The sequence below is a fragment of the Cnephaeus nilssonii genome, assembly GCF_951640355.1.
Source record: "Cnephaeus nilssonii genome assembly, chromosome: 9".
Classification (NCBI taxonomy): domain Eukaryota; kingdom Metazoa; phylum Chordata; class Mammalia; order Chiroptera; family Vespertilionidae; genus Cnephaeus; species Cnephaeus nilssonii.
The window spans coordinates 44,506,729-44,524,418 of record NC_137080.1 but is presented as its reverse complement, the minus strand read 5'-3'; the positions used below and the strand labels follow the sequence as shown (position 1 = coordinate 44,524,418).

At 35.6% G+C, this 17,690-nt stretch overlaps 1 protein-coding gene across 2 annotated transcripts in view; it reads right to left on the bottom strand.

Moving 5' to 3' along the window:
- Positions 1-794: 794 nt before the first annotated feature.
- The window catches only part of USP45 (ubiquitin specific peptidase 45), a 60,080-nt gene continuing 43,184 nt past the window's right edge, over positions 795-17,690 (bottom strand). For both annotated transcript variants that reach the window (XM_079780944.1, XM_079780945.1), the window contains exons 12-18: positions 16,970-17,026; positions 16,503-16,646; positions 15,118-15,787; positions 12,046-12,143; positions 9,129-9,215; positions 6,109-6,262; positions 795-4,824 (exon numbers count right to left, since the gene is read on the bottom strand). In XM_079780944.1, coding sequence (XP_079637070.1) covers positions 4,694-4,824; positions 6,109-6,262; positions 9,129-9,215; positions 12,046-12,143; positions 15,118-15,787; positions 16,503-16,646; positions 16,970-17,026 — 1,341 coding nt within the window. In that variant the 3' untranslated portion in view covers positions 795-4,693. The remainder of the gene's footprint in view (positions 4,825-6,108; positions 6,263-9,128; positions 9,216-12,045; positions 12,144-15,117; positions 15,788-16,502; positions 16,647-16,969; positions 17,027-17,690) is intronic.

Here is a 17,690-nt window from a genome sequence, read left to right as displayed (position 1 = left end):
AATACAAACATTTTGGATATTTATGCTTGGGTGCAACTTTAAAAATGTATGAAAATACATTTTTCAGGGAATTCATGAACCTCTAAAATTACATAAGAAAATCTGCTTCATATATTTTTCTGAGAATTTTCCTTCCCATCTTCTATAGGAGAGGGCTCCCAAATTAAAACCCTCCTCTTCCCCCAACACTCATAGTTTTCCTTTGGGATTAGCAGGACCTTAATTCCTATATGGCTCTATGGGTAATGTTGCTTGAATTTTCTCCATGTCATTTGCTATTTGATATATCTTTTCCTTACTCTCCATTTCTTAGGATGTCTACTTCCTCCCTTATTGGGATTTCTATTTCCTGTGTTTAGTGCTGTATCCCCAATGCCTACTACACAGCAGGTATTCAATAAATACGTATGAAATTATTAAACAAATGAAAGATGGACTATAACTTTCCTCATAATCTCAAAGAGCTATATGACCCAAAAAAGGTTAAACACAGTTAAACAAAATATTACCTAATGAATTATCCTGCCTAAATAACACAAACATTTCCAGAAACATCTGAAAGGATGAAGACTCACCTTTGGTAGATAATGAAATCTGAGTAAGAGTGGTCCATTTAAGATACTTTATTCTGAAACCATGAATTTCTAAAATATGAAGAATATTTTGAATTTAGCTAAGTAAGTAAATATAATGTTGATAGATAAGATATTCTACTCAGTAATGTGCACTGCAAAAAACTCCAGGACCAATCTTGAAGTATAAAGTAAATAAGAATTTAATATTTATTATGCATGTTTATACAGTAACATCAAAGTAATACTCAATAAGTTATTTTCTAAAAACACTGCAAAAAAAAAAGTAAAGATAAAACCGTAGGAATGATATATTACCCAAGGCTACTCAAAATTAAAAATATAGTTATCCATCTTTAAATAGATTTGAATTGATGAATTTTCACATTAACCAAAACATTTTAAATATCTAAAAATAGTCTTTCTTTATACACTATATATAGATGCTCAATTTTATTGCACATAACATATTTGGTTTAGGCTTATATATCAGGTAATATGCAGATAAATTATGAATATGAATTTAAGAAAAGTAGGCAGGATGTTATTTTATACTACAAAAATTAGATGAAAGTGATACATTACACAGCTTAATCCTCAGGAAATTTTATTTAGCTATTGTATAAAATCACTGAGTAAAATCACATGCAAGCTAAGAGCTATTAAATATTATATTGCAAAATAGCTCTGTTGGCACATTTAAAATAAAACAGGTATCAGTTTACTACCCTTAGAACTGACACCAACTATCACTCCCTTTGGTCACCCAAAAGGTGGTCTTCACATCAGGTTTAAAAATTCACTGCTCTGCTACTGATTTCTTCAATGTTAATGGATTACAATTAAACAGAAATACTAATTTAAACACTGTTTAAACTACCTTTTATAAGACAAAAAACCCAAGTTTGCAGATTAACGTATAATATAAAGATATATTTTTCCATCATTTTACTGGGTAATGACAAAATCTTAAATATAGACACATACATGGTTATGTCAAAAATATTCACGTAATTGGCACAATCGAAATTTTATTTTAAATATGGAAAAAATAGGGGAAACTGGGATTAGACATACCTTCTAAACCAGTTTCTAAATAAAGCTAGTAAAATTTCTGTTTAACTTTTTAAATTCATTTGGCCAAGCACTTATGGTTGGTATTTTGAAGATCTGTAAACATTCTCACTTATTTGTACTGTTTCCTGAGGTCATCTGGAAACTATCGTTAATATAGTAGCTTCATAGTTTTGTACCCCTACAAATGTGCTTTGGAAATATTCAAAATAAAAACAAAAATGTTAATGCAGACCCATGTATAACTTAAAATACTTTCTCTTTTTACAAGAGCTATGATTAGAAAATTCTTAGGTTTCAAAATTAAATTTATTCCATTTATCAACAGACCTGGAAAAGCATTCATAAATTCTAGACCATAAAAAGTAGATTTTAGAATTAGCTCATTTAACATTATGGAAATGGAAATAAAAGTATTCTATTTGTATGTTACTTACGGGATAATGTCTAAAACCTATATAGGTCTCTCCATTTTAAAACATGTTAAAATAGTGTCAGCAAGGTGCCTGACCCATAGTGGATGTTCAATAAATATATACATAATGAATAAATGTGAAGTTAAGCATAAAAACTACCGCAGTACTTCAGTATGGAAGTAATGTTCTGAAGCTACAATGTCTCACTCACTCAATGAACAATCTGTTGTCACTGGTACTCAGAATAAAGCTTAAAATATCCATTTGATAAATACAGCACTGATGCATTTCTTGGTATCCTATCAATGAAAGGAGGAAGTAGGCACTTTCCTTGATTCTGGGCCTTAACTATCACTCACCATCTCTGACTTTAGCTGTGTAAGGGATAAGCCAAAGGGCAACAGAAAAGAATGCTCTCTCCTTCCTTCCTTTCCTCTCTCCTTTCTTCCTTTCCCTTCCCTTCCTTCTCTCCCTTCCTTCGTGCTTCCCTCTCTCTCTTTCTTCTATCAATGATACAAGAAGCAGGTGATCAACCAATGAAAAGTGCATGCCTCTTAGTATCTTTTCTAGGAGCAAAATGAGGTGACAATATTTACATTTGGGGGACTGGATGGTAATTGTCATTACTAAGTTGGCTGACATGGATAGAGATTTAACTAGTATTTCTCAAAAAAATTCACTGCTCTGCTACTGATTTCTTCAATGTTAATGGATTACAATTAAACAGAAATACTAATTTAAACACTGTTTAAACTACCTTTTATAAGACAAACAACCCAAGTTTGCAGATTAACGTATAATATAAAGATATATTTTTCCATCATTTTACTGTTAAAAATCAAGAAAAATACTACTATTAAAATTGCAACAGCTTAAAAATAGAATTTGTGCCATGACAATTTTTTAAGTTCTGCATTTTGTATATTATCACAATTCCATTCATCCATGTATCAAAAGGCAGCACTGGTAACCCTGATAATGTTACATACTCACACGTTAAAAAGAACCAAAGTCTTGGTTAAATAGTTCCACAATGATCTCCAGCCACTATTCTTTTCCTTACTTCCCAAAAGGAGAACTAACTGGGAGTAGGCACTTATCCAGCACCTTCCTGTAGTATCATTTGTTGGCACTAATGATAAGGATGCTTGAACCATGCAATTATGTATTTTGACTCAATCAAGTGACACCAAAATTGTGGTTATTTTTTAAAATTTAAGCCCAAGCAGTAGTAATATTTTCATGCCAAGTTTTGACAGCTTAATTTGTATTCTAGGGGAAAAACTATCATTTCTTTACTATTATTTAATTATTTAAAAAGAAAATCAGAAATGCCAACTTCATGCCCCATTAAAAGCTATACTCACTTGAACTTATTAATGGTGTTTGCTGAATGCAAAGTGATCACAAAACCCTAACACCATGATTTATATTTACTGATCTACAGAATTATAAATGTATCATACTACCCTGTTAAATATAATAAGAATATAATTATTTACAAATTTAATTAGATAATTTATATTTCAAAGATATCCTATGATCTCATATGGATTAACAACTTCTATTTATCAATTCTGAATGTAATAATTATCTATAATTATACTTTGACCTTGGCTAATCACTTGCAACTCCACTAATAGGTTACAAATAATATGTTGATGAAATATTTCAATATTTTTCTAGTTCTCAAAACAGCAAAGCTGTAAGCTAATCAATATATTGATTGTAAATCCATATTACTGAAGTTACAGTGATACCTTTTTATATGTCTGAAATCATACAAAATATGACAAGATCATTATGCCAACTGTGTAAATGTATCTGATAGCAATGTTTCCCATACAGCAGCATACATATACCACTGGATAGTCCTGAGATGATTTTGAGTGAATTGCTACATGAATGAACAATTTTTATTTTATAGTTATATATTTATTTTAAGTTTATTAGAGAAAATAAAACTAGCACATAAATGGGGCTACAGTTAAAAACTAAGGTTAAAAATTATAAGTAAATAATGGCACAAGAGATACATATATATCAGAAAGGTGGTATGTGATTCACATTTGGGTAATACTTTTGTTTTTTATTGATTTTAGAGAGAGAGGGAGAAAAAAAAAAGAAATAAACATTTATCGCCTGCCTCTGGTACCACCCCAAACGGGGATCGAACCCACAACCTAGGTATGTGCCTGACCAGGAATCGAACTCTCAGTCGTTTGGTGTATGGGATGATGCTCCAGCCCACCGAGCACCTGGCCAGGGCTGGATAACAGTTTTAAGGAAGGATCTGATTTAGCCAGCATCATTTCTGAATGTTTGTAATAATAGGCCACATCATAAAGGAGTTTCCTCTACTACTGTAAATTCTAGTTTTGTTCCAGGACAAACATTTTAAAACATGTGTTTACATTTATTTTAAAAATATAAATTTGAAAGCACTGACTAAATTTAAGTTACTTTAAAAGAATTCACCCAAATAGTAAAAATGTTCAGGAGCATTTGAGGGACATGCTATTCCTATAGAAGAGAATAAACTACAAAGGCACATTGCATATTATAGCTATCATTGCAGCATTTAAATAAAAGTGATCTAAATAATCATTAACCTTAATAATTAACAACTAGTTAAAATATTCTTTCATAAAAAAGCAGGTACGCTTGTGCACTAAGTGCTCTTGATTCTGGAACCTCCTGCACATAAGTGTCACTGACATGGAACCACTGGCCTGCCGATTCACTATCCGGTTCTTTCAAACCTAACAAAACAAAAAGAAGTATAATTTTACAATAAGTGTGTTTTTTCTTTACATTATAAGCAATAACATATCACAAACTGATTTATTTAGTGCTAGATCTTATTGCATAAGTCTGTTTCTTCCTAAATGAACTCACTCTTTAAAGCATTAATAATAGTATCATTTTACTTGAAAAAATCTAGTGAAATATTAGATAGCCTTGTAAATATTTATTGTTTCAGGAAAATCATTTTCACTAAAAGAGAAAAAAAAAAACAAAGTTAGTTTGCTGATCCATAAGCAAAGTTAGCAAAATTTCAACTCCAACTATATCCTGAGACCTGGTGTCTTCAGAAATTTTGTTATCCTATATAATATGCAAATTGACCATCACATCCTCACAAGAATGCTGCCTACGACCAGGCTGGCAGGGGGGTTAGTGAAGGACGACCAAACGACTGAACAAGCAGGCTGCGTAAGGTGACCAGGTCGGCAGGGGGGTTAGTAAGGGACGACCAATCAACTGAACAGCAGGCTGCGTAAGGTGACCAGGTCGGCAGGGGGGTTAGTAAGGGACGACCAATCAACTGAACAGCAGGCTGCGTGGGGCAACCAGGCCGGCAGGGGGGCCGTGAGGAGCAACCAGGCCAGCGGGGGAGGGGGCAGTTGGGGGTGACCAGGCCAGCAGGGGGGGGGGGGCAGTTGGGGGTGACAAGGCCAGCAGGGGGGGCAGTTGGGGGCGAGCAGGCTGGCAGGGGAGGCAGTTGGGGGCGAGCAGGCCGGTGGGGGGGGGGGCAGTTGGGGGCGAGCAGGCTGGCAGGCAGAGTGGTTAGGGGTGATCAGGCAGGTAGGCAGGTGAGTGGTTAGGAGCCAGCGGTCCTGGATTGTGAGAGGGATGTCTGACTGCCGGTTTAGGTCCAATCCTTCAGGGATCCCTGCGGGATCGGGCCTAAACCAGCAGTCAGACATCCCCTGAGGGGTCCCAGACTGGAGAGGGTGCAGGCCAGGCTGAGGGACACCCCAACCCACCATGCACAAATTTTGTGCACCGTGGGTTGGGGTGTCCCTCACTGCAGTACATGACATAACACCTTGAAAAACTGTGCCACTTTACATCACCTAGAAGGGCACAGTCTTAGGATATTTACGATTCTTTAAGATTATCTAGTACTCTTAAATGTATTTCTCACGAAACACTAATAAAGTGAATCCACATGAGTCATCCATGAAATAACTTGTCTCTTCCAGAAAAGGAAGAATAAATTCATTTGTTTTTAAGAATAAAGTAAACTTAGGATAACATACCAGGTACACTTTTCTTTCCAGTGATCTGTTCCAATAACTTCCTAGAGGGGGTTCTCACTTTCACATACGCAGTGTAGTGGCCTCCTCGCATTGAGCCGCTATGTTCCACTATGCCGTACAGGCCATAGAGAACTTTCTCTCCCGCACTTACGTTCTTCAGACAAAAATAAGTTAGTAATGTTTAGTGAAACGCTATTGTAAGGAAAATTAAGTCAAATGTACATCCTGCTTAACATAAGAAAATAACATATTAAAAATACACTGAGATACTTTTCTGCACATATTAGACTGACAAAACACAAATGCTTCACAACATCCTCTGCTGGGTGGGCTGTGGGAAGAGAACCACACACCCTGCAGGTGGGAATGCAAAGGGGTCCAGCCCCCATGCTGGCATACTTGATGTTATCAAGCTAAATTACACATGTGTTACTCTTGGCTTTATCAATCCTGTTTCTAGGATTCTCTCTCACAGGTACATAAGCAAAGTGTAAAAAGATATGCACCACATGACTAATTGCATAATTATTTGTATTATCAAAAAATTGGAATAGGCCTAAATGTCCATTAATTGGGGACGGGTTGAATAAACTATGATGCACCCATACAACAGAGTGTTATGCTGCTTAAAAAGTGGAATGCAGACTATCTCTAAATACAGCTTTGAAATAATCTCCAGAATATAATGGGAAGAATAGGTAAAAAAAAAAAGGATATATATTATAAGTTATGATTACTTAAGAGGAGAAATCCATACATACATACCTATCTACTTACATTTAAAAAAAAAAAAACTAGTAGAAGAATAAACTATAATTTTTAACAATGGTTATCTAGAAAGGGAGGGAAGAAACAGATGGAACAGATGGAGAAAAGCTACACTTGTTTAAATTTACTTTGTACATTTGATACATTTGACTTCAGAACTGTGTAAATATTTTATGTAATTATGAAACAAAATTTGAAAATTTGAAATTTAAAAAACAGTCACTAAAAATCAAAATAAAAAAATTAAGCAAGTGAAGAATTTATCCAGTTGGTGGCATAGTCACTCAGAGAGGAACCACTAGGGTCAGGTCAGAAAAACCCAGAAGCCAATTTGAAGTGGCTTTCAGTAGCCAACAATTAGACAAATATATTAGAGCATGAATAAAAGACAAGAATAGTAAATTAAAACTTATCTGATGTGTTTAAAACCATAAACTCATAATGATAAATTAATTGATCACAGTTTGAGAATGCTATTGAATTCATTATTCTGAAAACTAGTTTAAAAGGGAGGCAGGAAAAGAATTGAGCATTTACCCTGTCTTTTCTATAAGAACTATACCATAAGATGACTAAATAGATGAAAGGAATACCTCTTTATATAGAGGTTATCTAGTTAATAAATGAAGAAGGAATAAGAAAATTAGAATATCACCATTCTGTAATTCTTAATGAACTCATGAATCTAACATTGAGCATCATTGGCCACTATCACAAAAAGATAATTGTCATTCTGGGCCACTTGAATAAACACTCCCCATGAAATAGACTTGCCAGAAAAAAATAAGGAATATCAAACCTGAATCTGTTCAAGCTTCTCCAGATCCAACTATCCAACTGCCTACTTGTAGTAAAAAAAGAGGATAGCCCTAGCCAATTTGGTTCAGTGGATAGAGCATCAGCCTGCGGACTAAAGGGTCTCTGGTTCGATCCCAGTCAACGGCACATGCCAGGGATGCAGGCTTGATCCCCAGTAGGCGGCATGCAGGAGGCAGGCAATCAATGCTTCTCTCTCATCATTGATGTTTCTCTCTCTCTCTCATCCTCTCCCTTCCTCTCTGAAATCAATAAAAAATATATATTTTAAAAAATAAAGAGGATAGAGGAATAATCATTAAAATCTAAATTATGGGAAACTACATAAAAGATAGTCTAGTTTCGCCCTAACTGGTTTGGCTCAGTGGATAGAGCATCGGCCTGTGGACTGAAAGGTCCCGGGTTCGATTCCGGTCAAGGGCATGTACCTTGGTTGCGGGCACATCCCCAGTAGGAGGTGTGCAAGAAGCAGCTGATTGATGTTTTTCTCCCATCAATGTTTCTAACTAACTCTCTATCCCTCTCCCTCACTGTAAAAAATCAATAAAATATGTTTAAAAAAAAGATGGTCTAGTTTCTTCAACAAATAAATTACGAAGAGGGAAGAGAAGGGGAGAGAGATGGGAGAGGGGAACTGTATATTAAAAGAGACTAAAAGACGTTATCCAATTATAATGTGTAGTCCTTAGTTGGATATGAAGTCATTTAAGATTTTTCATTTACGATATAATTAGAAATACAGACTCTAGATGATATGAAGAAATTGTTTACTTGGTTTAGTGTGAAAGTGGTATTGTGGTTATGTTAAAAAGGAGGAGTGATTCTTATCTTTTAGAAATACATAGTGAAATATTTATGAATGAAATGATGCTTCAAAATAATATAGGGGTGGTAGATGAGTTTGTGGATGGGGCAGGACTGGCCATGTATCTGAGGTTTTAAGGCTAGGTGATGGGTGCAAGAGGTTCATTGTACTGTCTTGTCTATTTCTGTATATGTTGGAAATTCTCCATAATAGGTACTTTCAAAAATATGTTTTTCATAAATTTGATACAGAGCTTGTTAAGTCTCATTTTTTGGGGGGCATTATCAAATTCTAATACTGAGTGTTAATAACTGACAGATAGTGCTGATATTCCACAGATGAACTGGATTCACCAAAAAATTGCATTTAAGATATTTTTGTTTTTGTTTGATTTACCTAATCATAAAATCTTGTTGTCAAAAAATTTTTGTTTTGATTGATCAATATATTAAAAATATTAAGTTCAATAAGTATTCTCTTATATACCACAAAACCTAGACTGCTAACCAGAAATCATGAACAGGAGCTTAGTTTTTTAAGAAAAGAAAGAAAAGTATGGCACAACAAACAATCATAGGATACTTTAAGCATATTATTTGCAAGTCAATTAAATATTAATAATATACTGCACCTTACAAGTAGCAGAACAGAATGGTGCTAAATCAAGTATAAGCGGAAAATCTACATGTCTGTTTACTTTGCGAAGACTTGATCCAGCCTAAAAAGACCAAAAAGAAAAAAAAAAATTTAATGTGACAAACTCAATCTAAATCATTTTGTTAATTAAAACTAAAAGAGGAATCCTAGAAGTTTTTTCATAGCTATAAAAACATGATTAATGAATAGTCCAAAATTGATATATGACTAAATTTTTAATTAGGTTTCATGAACTGTTATTGCAAATATATATTTTTATGCATATTTTTACTATAAACAATATTGGAATAATTACTTTCACTGTGGCTTTTCAACACTTAGAGAAAAATAAATTGTGGCTTTTCAACACTAAAATAAATTCAATGTGATAAAAACTAAGCTATTTCATAAGATATTTCAAAAGATATTCAGCCGAAACTGGTTTGGCTCAGTGGATAGAGCGTCGGCCTGCAGACTGAAAGGTCCCAGGTTCGATTCCGGTCAAGGGCATGTACCTTGGTTGCGGGCACATCCCCAGTAGGGGGTGTGCAGGAGGCAGCTGATCAGTGTTTCTCTCTCATCGATGTTTCTAACTCTCTATCCCTCTCCCTTCCTCTCTGTAAAAAATCAATAAAATACATTAAAAAAAAAAAAAAGATATTCAACTGAAGAGTCAGAGGCCTGGTGTCCTAGCCCTGACTTAATTAACACCTAATTTGACTCTAGGCTACATCATCTACATCAAGGCAGAAAATGGGTATAAATGGTTTAGATTAGATCCTTTTCAGTTTTAAAATTCAGTGATATTCAATCATTAAAACAAAAAGCCCTGACCTGACCGGTTTGGCTCAGTGGATAGAGCGTCGGCCTGCAGACTGAAGGGTCCCAGGTTCGATTCTGGTCAAGGGCATGTACCTTGGTTGCGGGCATATCCCAGTGGGGGGGGGGGGGGGGGTGTGTGCTGGAGGCAGCTGATTGATGTTTCTCTCTCATCAATGTTTCTAACTCTCTGTCCTTCTCCCTTCCTCTCTGTGGAGAATCAATAAAATATATATTTTTAAAAAGCCTGAATTTCAACACTTAAATCATTTTATCAATAAAAATGTTATATATTATATAAATCAAAGTGAACCTTCATGTTGTCAAATAAGCTCTACTCCTTTCTCTATTTTTAATTGCTAAAGGCAGTACTTGAAAAAATGTACACTTTGCGTTATTTAATGGTAGTTAAAAACTAGCTGATAGTTTTTAGACATTGTCTAGAGTCTGCTCCCTAAATTCCGTCCTGGAAATGAGAATGTGGCTTTGCTAACATTACATTTAGCCTGAGAGCAAGAAGGGACCAAGACGTCCGTAAATATTTCCTTTTAAGGCATGAATTCTTTCTGTAAGTTGTTCCTAAGTAGGGATACAATGACCATATATTAAACAACTGGCACATCATGCAATTAGCTTCTCAGATCTGGCACGACCCTCTCTTGCTCACACAGAGTCACTGCAGACACACACCTTCCATCAGGCATTCTGATGTTGGAAGACAGGATACATCTGCTCTCCACTGCCATTTCATTTCTGTTAAGTTTCTAGAATCCTGGCTACAGAAAATCAAGAGCTTAACCTAATCTTTCTTTGGATAGGATGAAAGTGTAGAGGAAAATCTCTTCCTGCCCATCTGTGGGCCACCTGAAATGTTGCAGATATACTAGTATATGATCAAAGCTTCCAATCTTTTCCCTTGAGATTTCTTTCCTGGGTTTTATACTTAGAAAATCTTCCCAATCAAGGGTCAGGTTGGTATTTTAGTTTTCTTTTAGTCTTTTGATAACTTGTTTCATGCAATTAAAAAAAATAATCTGAAAATAGTATTAATATATGGTATGGAGGGTAGCTATAAACTTTTATTTCCCTCAACAGCTACTTTTCTTTCCTAAGTCCTTTACTGAACAATACAGCCCCCTTCCCAACTGATTTCAGGTTACTTTATTATCATAACAAAAGAACTTTAAATTATACTCATGTTTTATTTGACAATTCTGACCATACTGTTTTACTTATTATAGTTTTATTTTAAAAACTCCTTCTAACTTTTGCAAAAATGGTTTAGTATTTTCACTTATTCATTCTTCCAGAGAAATGTTAAAATCGTTTTATCAAATGCAAAAAAAAAAAGAGTCAAAGCATTGAATTAAAAATACACACACAGACTGGCCGGTGTGGTTCAGTGGATTGAGCATCATCCCATGCACCAAGAGGTCATTCCAGGTCAGGGCACATGCCTGAGCTGTGCGCTTGATTCCCAATAGGGGGCATGTAGGAGGCAGCAGATCAATGTTTCTCTCTCATGGAGGTCTCTTTCTCTTCCTCTCCCTTCCTATTTGTCTAAAATAAATAAAAACATATTTAAAAAAATACACACACCAAAAAAGGAGAAAAATCTGCTACATTGAAAATATTTAGGTTCTCTCTCACTGTAGAGTCCTATAGTAAAGGAGACTGCCTTGTACTAGCCCTTTTTGTACTCAGGCCTAGTTAGCCATGGCCAGACCTCACAGCCTTCTCACTGGGATCAAGAGAACTCAGAAAGGTATGTGCACTTTGCTATTTCTTTACTTCTAAGTGTTCCTTTTTTTTTTCCCCCAAGCGTTCTTAAAAATTCTTATTTTCCATCGACACACACAAACACACACATGCCATTTGGGTTCCTACCACCTAAATCTTCAAACATTGTGAATTAAAAATTTTTAATTAGAAAAGTCTGGTAAACTATTATGGCTGAAAAAGCAGTACATCCCATATGACAAATTTTTAAATTCAGTAAATTAGTGCCTAATCCTTGACAGTACTTTACAAGACTTAGGGCTCTATAAAACATCTGATGGAAATTACTCTAGTGCTACTAAAGGAACTTTTACCTGATGGAATCTTTTAAGGTGAAGTATTAGGATAACTGGAACAGCAGAAATAAGCAACTGCTTCCTGGCATTAGTATAAATCCCTCCTGCTTTCTTTTCTGTATAAAATATAATAAATTTATTTGTAAGATTCCATTTCATACTAATGGGATCTACCACATAACATAGTCAACATTTATATAGAAGCATCATATCACATTTTTTAAAATATTAAAAAAGAAAATAGAATTAACTATTAATATGTGTAGCTATATGGATGAATCTCAAAGCATTATCCTAAGTGGCAAAGAGGCCAGAGACAGAAGGCTATATATTATATGATCCCATTTTTTATGATATCTTGGAGAAGGCAAAACTATTGGGAGAAGAATCAGATTAGTGAGTGCAGGGATTAGGGAATGGGAGAGGAGATTAACTGCAAAGGAGCACAAGAAAACATTTTGGGGCAATGAAAATGTTTTAGACCTTGATGATAGTTACAGGACTGAATATGTTAGCAAAACTCATTAAACTGTACTAGTACACTTAAAAATAAATTTTATTGTGTGCAAATTATATACTATGTGCAAATTCAGTAAACCAGATTTTTAAAAAGGAAATAAGAGAAATTAGACTTCTGGTTGCAGGGTACCTCTTTCTTTCCAAAAACACTAAAATGAAAGATTTTTTTTTAAAGGCACTCCCTTATATGAACAAAGAATAGGTGAGGTGACACTTGCAACACAATTTTAGAAGCTGGAAAAAAGATGAACTAGTAGTGACTTAGGACAATGCCCTCCAGCCAAAGACCACCACAAACACACCTGCAGATGATAAAATTGGCTCAACATGTATTGCTGTGAAAGGAGAGCTCATATCATGGGAACCACTGGGGCATTTCAATAAGAGGTTATTAGAAAGGACTTGTGATAGGATTTGAATACGACCAATTGCATATTTAACTTAACATAAAGTTAATATAAATTGGTTAATATAAACTGGTATTTCTTCCTTCTCCCATTTAGATATCTTCTTCATTACTAGTGTATTAAACACATCTTTGTTCTGATGTTTTGACAACTGGGTCCTTGCTGACACTGGAAGGAGGGCCTATCCCAGAACTAATTGCTAGAGAGAGTAAATATTAACCTTTTGCACTCCAATGTCGAGTGTGACTCGACACGGTTAGCATGGAGATTAAAATTACTCTTTGAATGTATCAATAATTTGAAATATAAAAAAATCCAAATAAATAAGTTTGTATGAAAAGAAACTCCAGTTTTTTATTCTACTGCCTTGCTTTGTAAAATCTGGGGTATTTAAAAAATTAAATCCCGAGTAGAATAAAGGAATCGAGAAAAAAGCAAGCGAGTGCAAAGGGTTAAGTGTGCCTTTCATGTGCAAACCAACCAATCCAAAACACACACCCCAACTACCTCCTTTACCTAGCCTGCAATCCACTTGCCCTAATCATATCATGACCAAGTTCTAGACAACTAGCGACAGTCCCTATAACCCAGAGCCCACTAAATTATTCAAAACTAGTCCGTCTTAAACCTGTTTATCATGCCTTGCCCATTCCTTCCCTTGGAAAGCACAATAAAGTCTCTTGCCCTAGTTTCCCCCTGGCTGTCCCTGCCTCCTGCCCAACCCTGGTGCTTCCCCATGTGCCCTCTCTTCTTGGGAACTGTAAGAAACAAAGTATCCTCAGTGACAATCATTTCCTGATCTGTTGGCCTCACAATTCCTGAATAAAAATAAAATCTATATTTTGAATGAAACTAGTTACTAGGAATGAGTATTCTCTCCATTTAGTCAAGGCTAGAGGTACACTGAAAATTTATTGACAAGTCCCCCTTTTTCCCAGTCAACTAAATAGAGATATTATGTTGCTAGTTTTATAATATACAATTATTTAAAATCTTCAAATTTATATCTTACTAGAGGCCCGGTGCACAAAATTCGTGCACAGGGGTTCCCTCAGCCCGGCCTGCACCCTCTCCAATCCGGGACCCCTTGAGGGATGTCTGACTGCCGGTTTAGGCCTGATCCCTGTGGGCCTAAACTGGCAGTCTGACATCCCTCTCGCAATCTGGGACCACTGGCTCCTAACTGCTCTCCTGCCTGCCTGCCTGATCACCCCTAACCCCTCTGCCTGCCTGATCACCCCTAACTGCTTCCCTGTCTGCCTGATCGCCCCTAACTTCTCCCCTGCCGACCTGATGCCCCTAACTGCTCCCCTGCCAGCCTGGTGCCCTAACTGCTCTCCCCTAACTGCCTCTGCCTTGGCCCCCGCTGCCGTGGCTTTGTCCAGAAGATGCCCAGTCTATCTGGTCTAATTAGCATATTACCCTTTTATTAGTATAGATTATGACTTCACTAGAAGCCAGGTGCACGGATTCGTGCACCAGTGGGGTCCCTCGGCCTGGCTTGCGCCCTCTCGCAATCTGGGACCGCTTGAGGGGATGTCAGACTGCTGGTTTTGGCCCGATCCCTGCAGGCCAGGCCAAGGGACCCCACCGGTGCACGAATTCGTGCACCCCTAGTATGCATATAAGATCTTTGGTTAATCTCTTCCCGCCCTTCCCCCCGCCTTCCCTCTGAGATTCATCAGTCTGTTCCATGTTTCCATGCCTGTGCATGGAGTGTCTGCCCCCTGGTCATCAATGCGCATCATAGCTACTGGTTGAAGAGTTGCTTAGGCTTTTATATATATAGATATTAGATTAATGGGATTTGGGAAGCATATTAACCTCATCATAAAATTTTAAGTTTTAGGGAAATTTCTTCTGGGAAGATTTCAGATAGCTAGTCCACTAAAGTAAGATTATGTGGATTTGCATTTTCAGGACAAAGAGATGGATACTTCCTGTTCTTTAATTTATTTCAACAAAAATCTATTGAACATTCATTTTGCCCAGTCAGTGTCTGCAGTGCTAAAGTACAAATATACAAATACGGAAAAGACAATCCCTACCCTCAAGCAGCTCAAGTGTAGAGACAGGTTCTTAGGTTCTTCTCTTTGGGATCTAATGCCAACTAGTCACTGACTATCAGATAATCCGTGAATAAAAAATAAAGCTAAATATTTACCTGCAGAACTGGTTTCCCTTTGGTACTTCTGTTTCTTTTCAGTACAATTCTCACAGAGAAGCTTGTTATTCCCCATTAATAACTCCATAGATGTAAACTGGTAGAGACAAGACTGAATTGAACATTCTTTAGAAGTAGTTATATAGCTCTGAGAAAGGGTCTGAAAAGCATTTTGGGGACTGTGAGACATCGTACGCTTCTCCTCTGAAAAATATAAATTATTTGGAAGACTTAGTGGCTGGTTTTCTCCATCAAAATCTCTATCTCCAGGTACACTGCTGCTTAAATGAAGTTCAGAAATAGCTTCAGCCATTCCTTCATCACCACTATCAGTCTTCTTGGTGGGCAGTTCTCTTGCTGGTGGATGGTGATGTCCATTTGTGTGCACATAGCATCCACTACGGGATCTCGGCAACAGAGTTTGCTTAGAAGCACTTTCAGATTCTGAGGCCTCACTGTCAGCATCAACACCACTTTCACAACGGCTGGCTTCCTTCTCACTACCATCGGTAGGGTTTTCAGCCAGATTCGATTCAGTATTCATGATGCTTGCAAACGCTGAAGAATCCCCATTCACTTCCATGTTTCCATTTTTCCGGTACATGTCAACAGTTTTATCTTCTCCAGATGAAAATTTCCTTGCACGTTTTCTGCCATGAATTAGCTGATTCTGTAAGTTGACAGTGTTTTTAGAGAAAAGAATCTTGTGACCTTACTGAAAATAAATACCAGTAATTAAATGTCCCACAATTATTAAATAATTACTCTAGTATTTCTAGTATATCTAAAACCCCTCCTAAATCTACATAAACTATAACCAATAGAAGATATACTAACAAATAGTTCTAATTTAAAAATAAACTTGTACACAAGAGACCAACAACAGAAACCTATTTGTGGAGAAGAGAAGAGGACTTGTGCGAACAGAGCAGAGATTGAAGAGGCATGACAATCAAATGCACTCCATAGCTCTTTTTTAGATCTTGAATTCAAATAGGCTTTAAAAAGCAAAACCAAAAAACAAGTATTTATGAGACAGTTGGAGAAATTTAAATAATGACTAGATATTGGTGCTATTACAAAGTTATTAATATTTTAGGTATGATAATGGTACTTTGGTTACGTATTTTAAAAGAGTATCTATTTGATCTACATACTGAAATATACTATATATTTGGGATTTATTCCAAAATAATCTGGGGGAGGTGGGGAGAATATAAGATATAGATAAAACCTGATTAGCCATGAGCTGATAACTATATAAAGTTGAGAACTACTTACATGGAAGTTTATCATACTATTTTCTCTACTTCTGTATATTTTTGAAATTTTTCATAATAATAAGTTTAAAAAAGCACATGCCTCACAAATACATATAGTCTTACCTTATCTTTAGATGGAGACTGCTTCCTGGTGGCTCTAGGTTGGTGATTATTTTCTATAGTAACAGGGCCACTATATTGGCCGTTCTGTGTCTCCTGTAAACTTCTATATTTACTGATTCTTCCCCAAAGTACAGGCTTTGAAACCTATATAGATGACATGTACATAACACAAAACTTCTTTAGGAAATAAATTCTGGATGTAATCTACTTTTTAAAATTTCTAACTCATTTGAAATATAATTTCCTTAACTTTAACTCTCAAAATATAAAGCATAAGGATTTAAATTCCTTGAGAATAAGAATGATCTCATACTTTATGCATGCATACACAAACCCCAATATTAACTGTACAAACTCAACTATTGTATATAAAAAATAATGATTCTCAGATCTGATAACATATTCAACAAATGTCTAAATAAAATGAATGTCCTTCACAAAAGACTTAAGGTTTTTTTTCTCCTTACCCTTTCTTCTATTATAGGAAGTGAAATATCAATGAAAGGATCTTTCACCGTGGAGATCTTAAAAAAAAAAAAACATATTAAGAACTTCAGGTAGAATTCTAATATAGACAATGTAGTTTTGTAAAGGCTTAGAGGAATCAGACTTCTCAGGCAACTTAAAATTTTAAGTTAAAAAACATTCCTGAAACAAATAGCAATTTAATTGGGTTGAGCATCATGTACTGTTAATCAAAACAAGATATCTCAAAACTTTAATAAATGCAACCCTGTTGAATTTTATGTTGTCACTATCACAATATCAGTAATGTTTAAAGTAACTTTTAAATAAAATATGTTTAATAATAATAATTAAAAATATAAACATATTTTTGGTGAAATTAGTGCCATAACATAAAATATGAAAAAGGCAGAAAGTTTGTGTTTTGTAGATTCTTTAGGGTAATTCTAAAAGATACTCTCTAACTTGTGAGAGAGAAATCAACTTTTATGTAGAATATACTACAGAAGTAAGTAATACTCTGACACAGTCTGTGCTTCAATGCGACAGATTAGGAGATATAATATATAATTCTAATTGAATAAAACTAGATTAGATAGAAAAATACTCCATAATCTGGAACAAGAAAATATACATAAAGACTCTCTCTTTTACAAGAAAATCTGACAAAAGTGTAAACCCATCATAGTCCAAGTTATCCGTTTTCAGAAGTACTCCTTATCA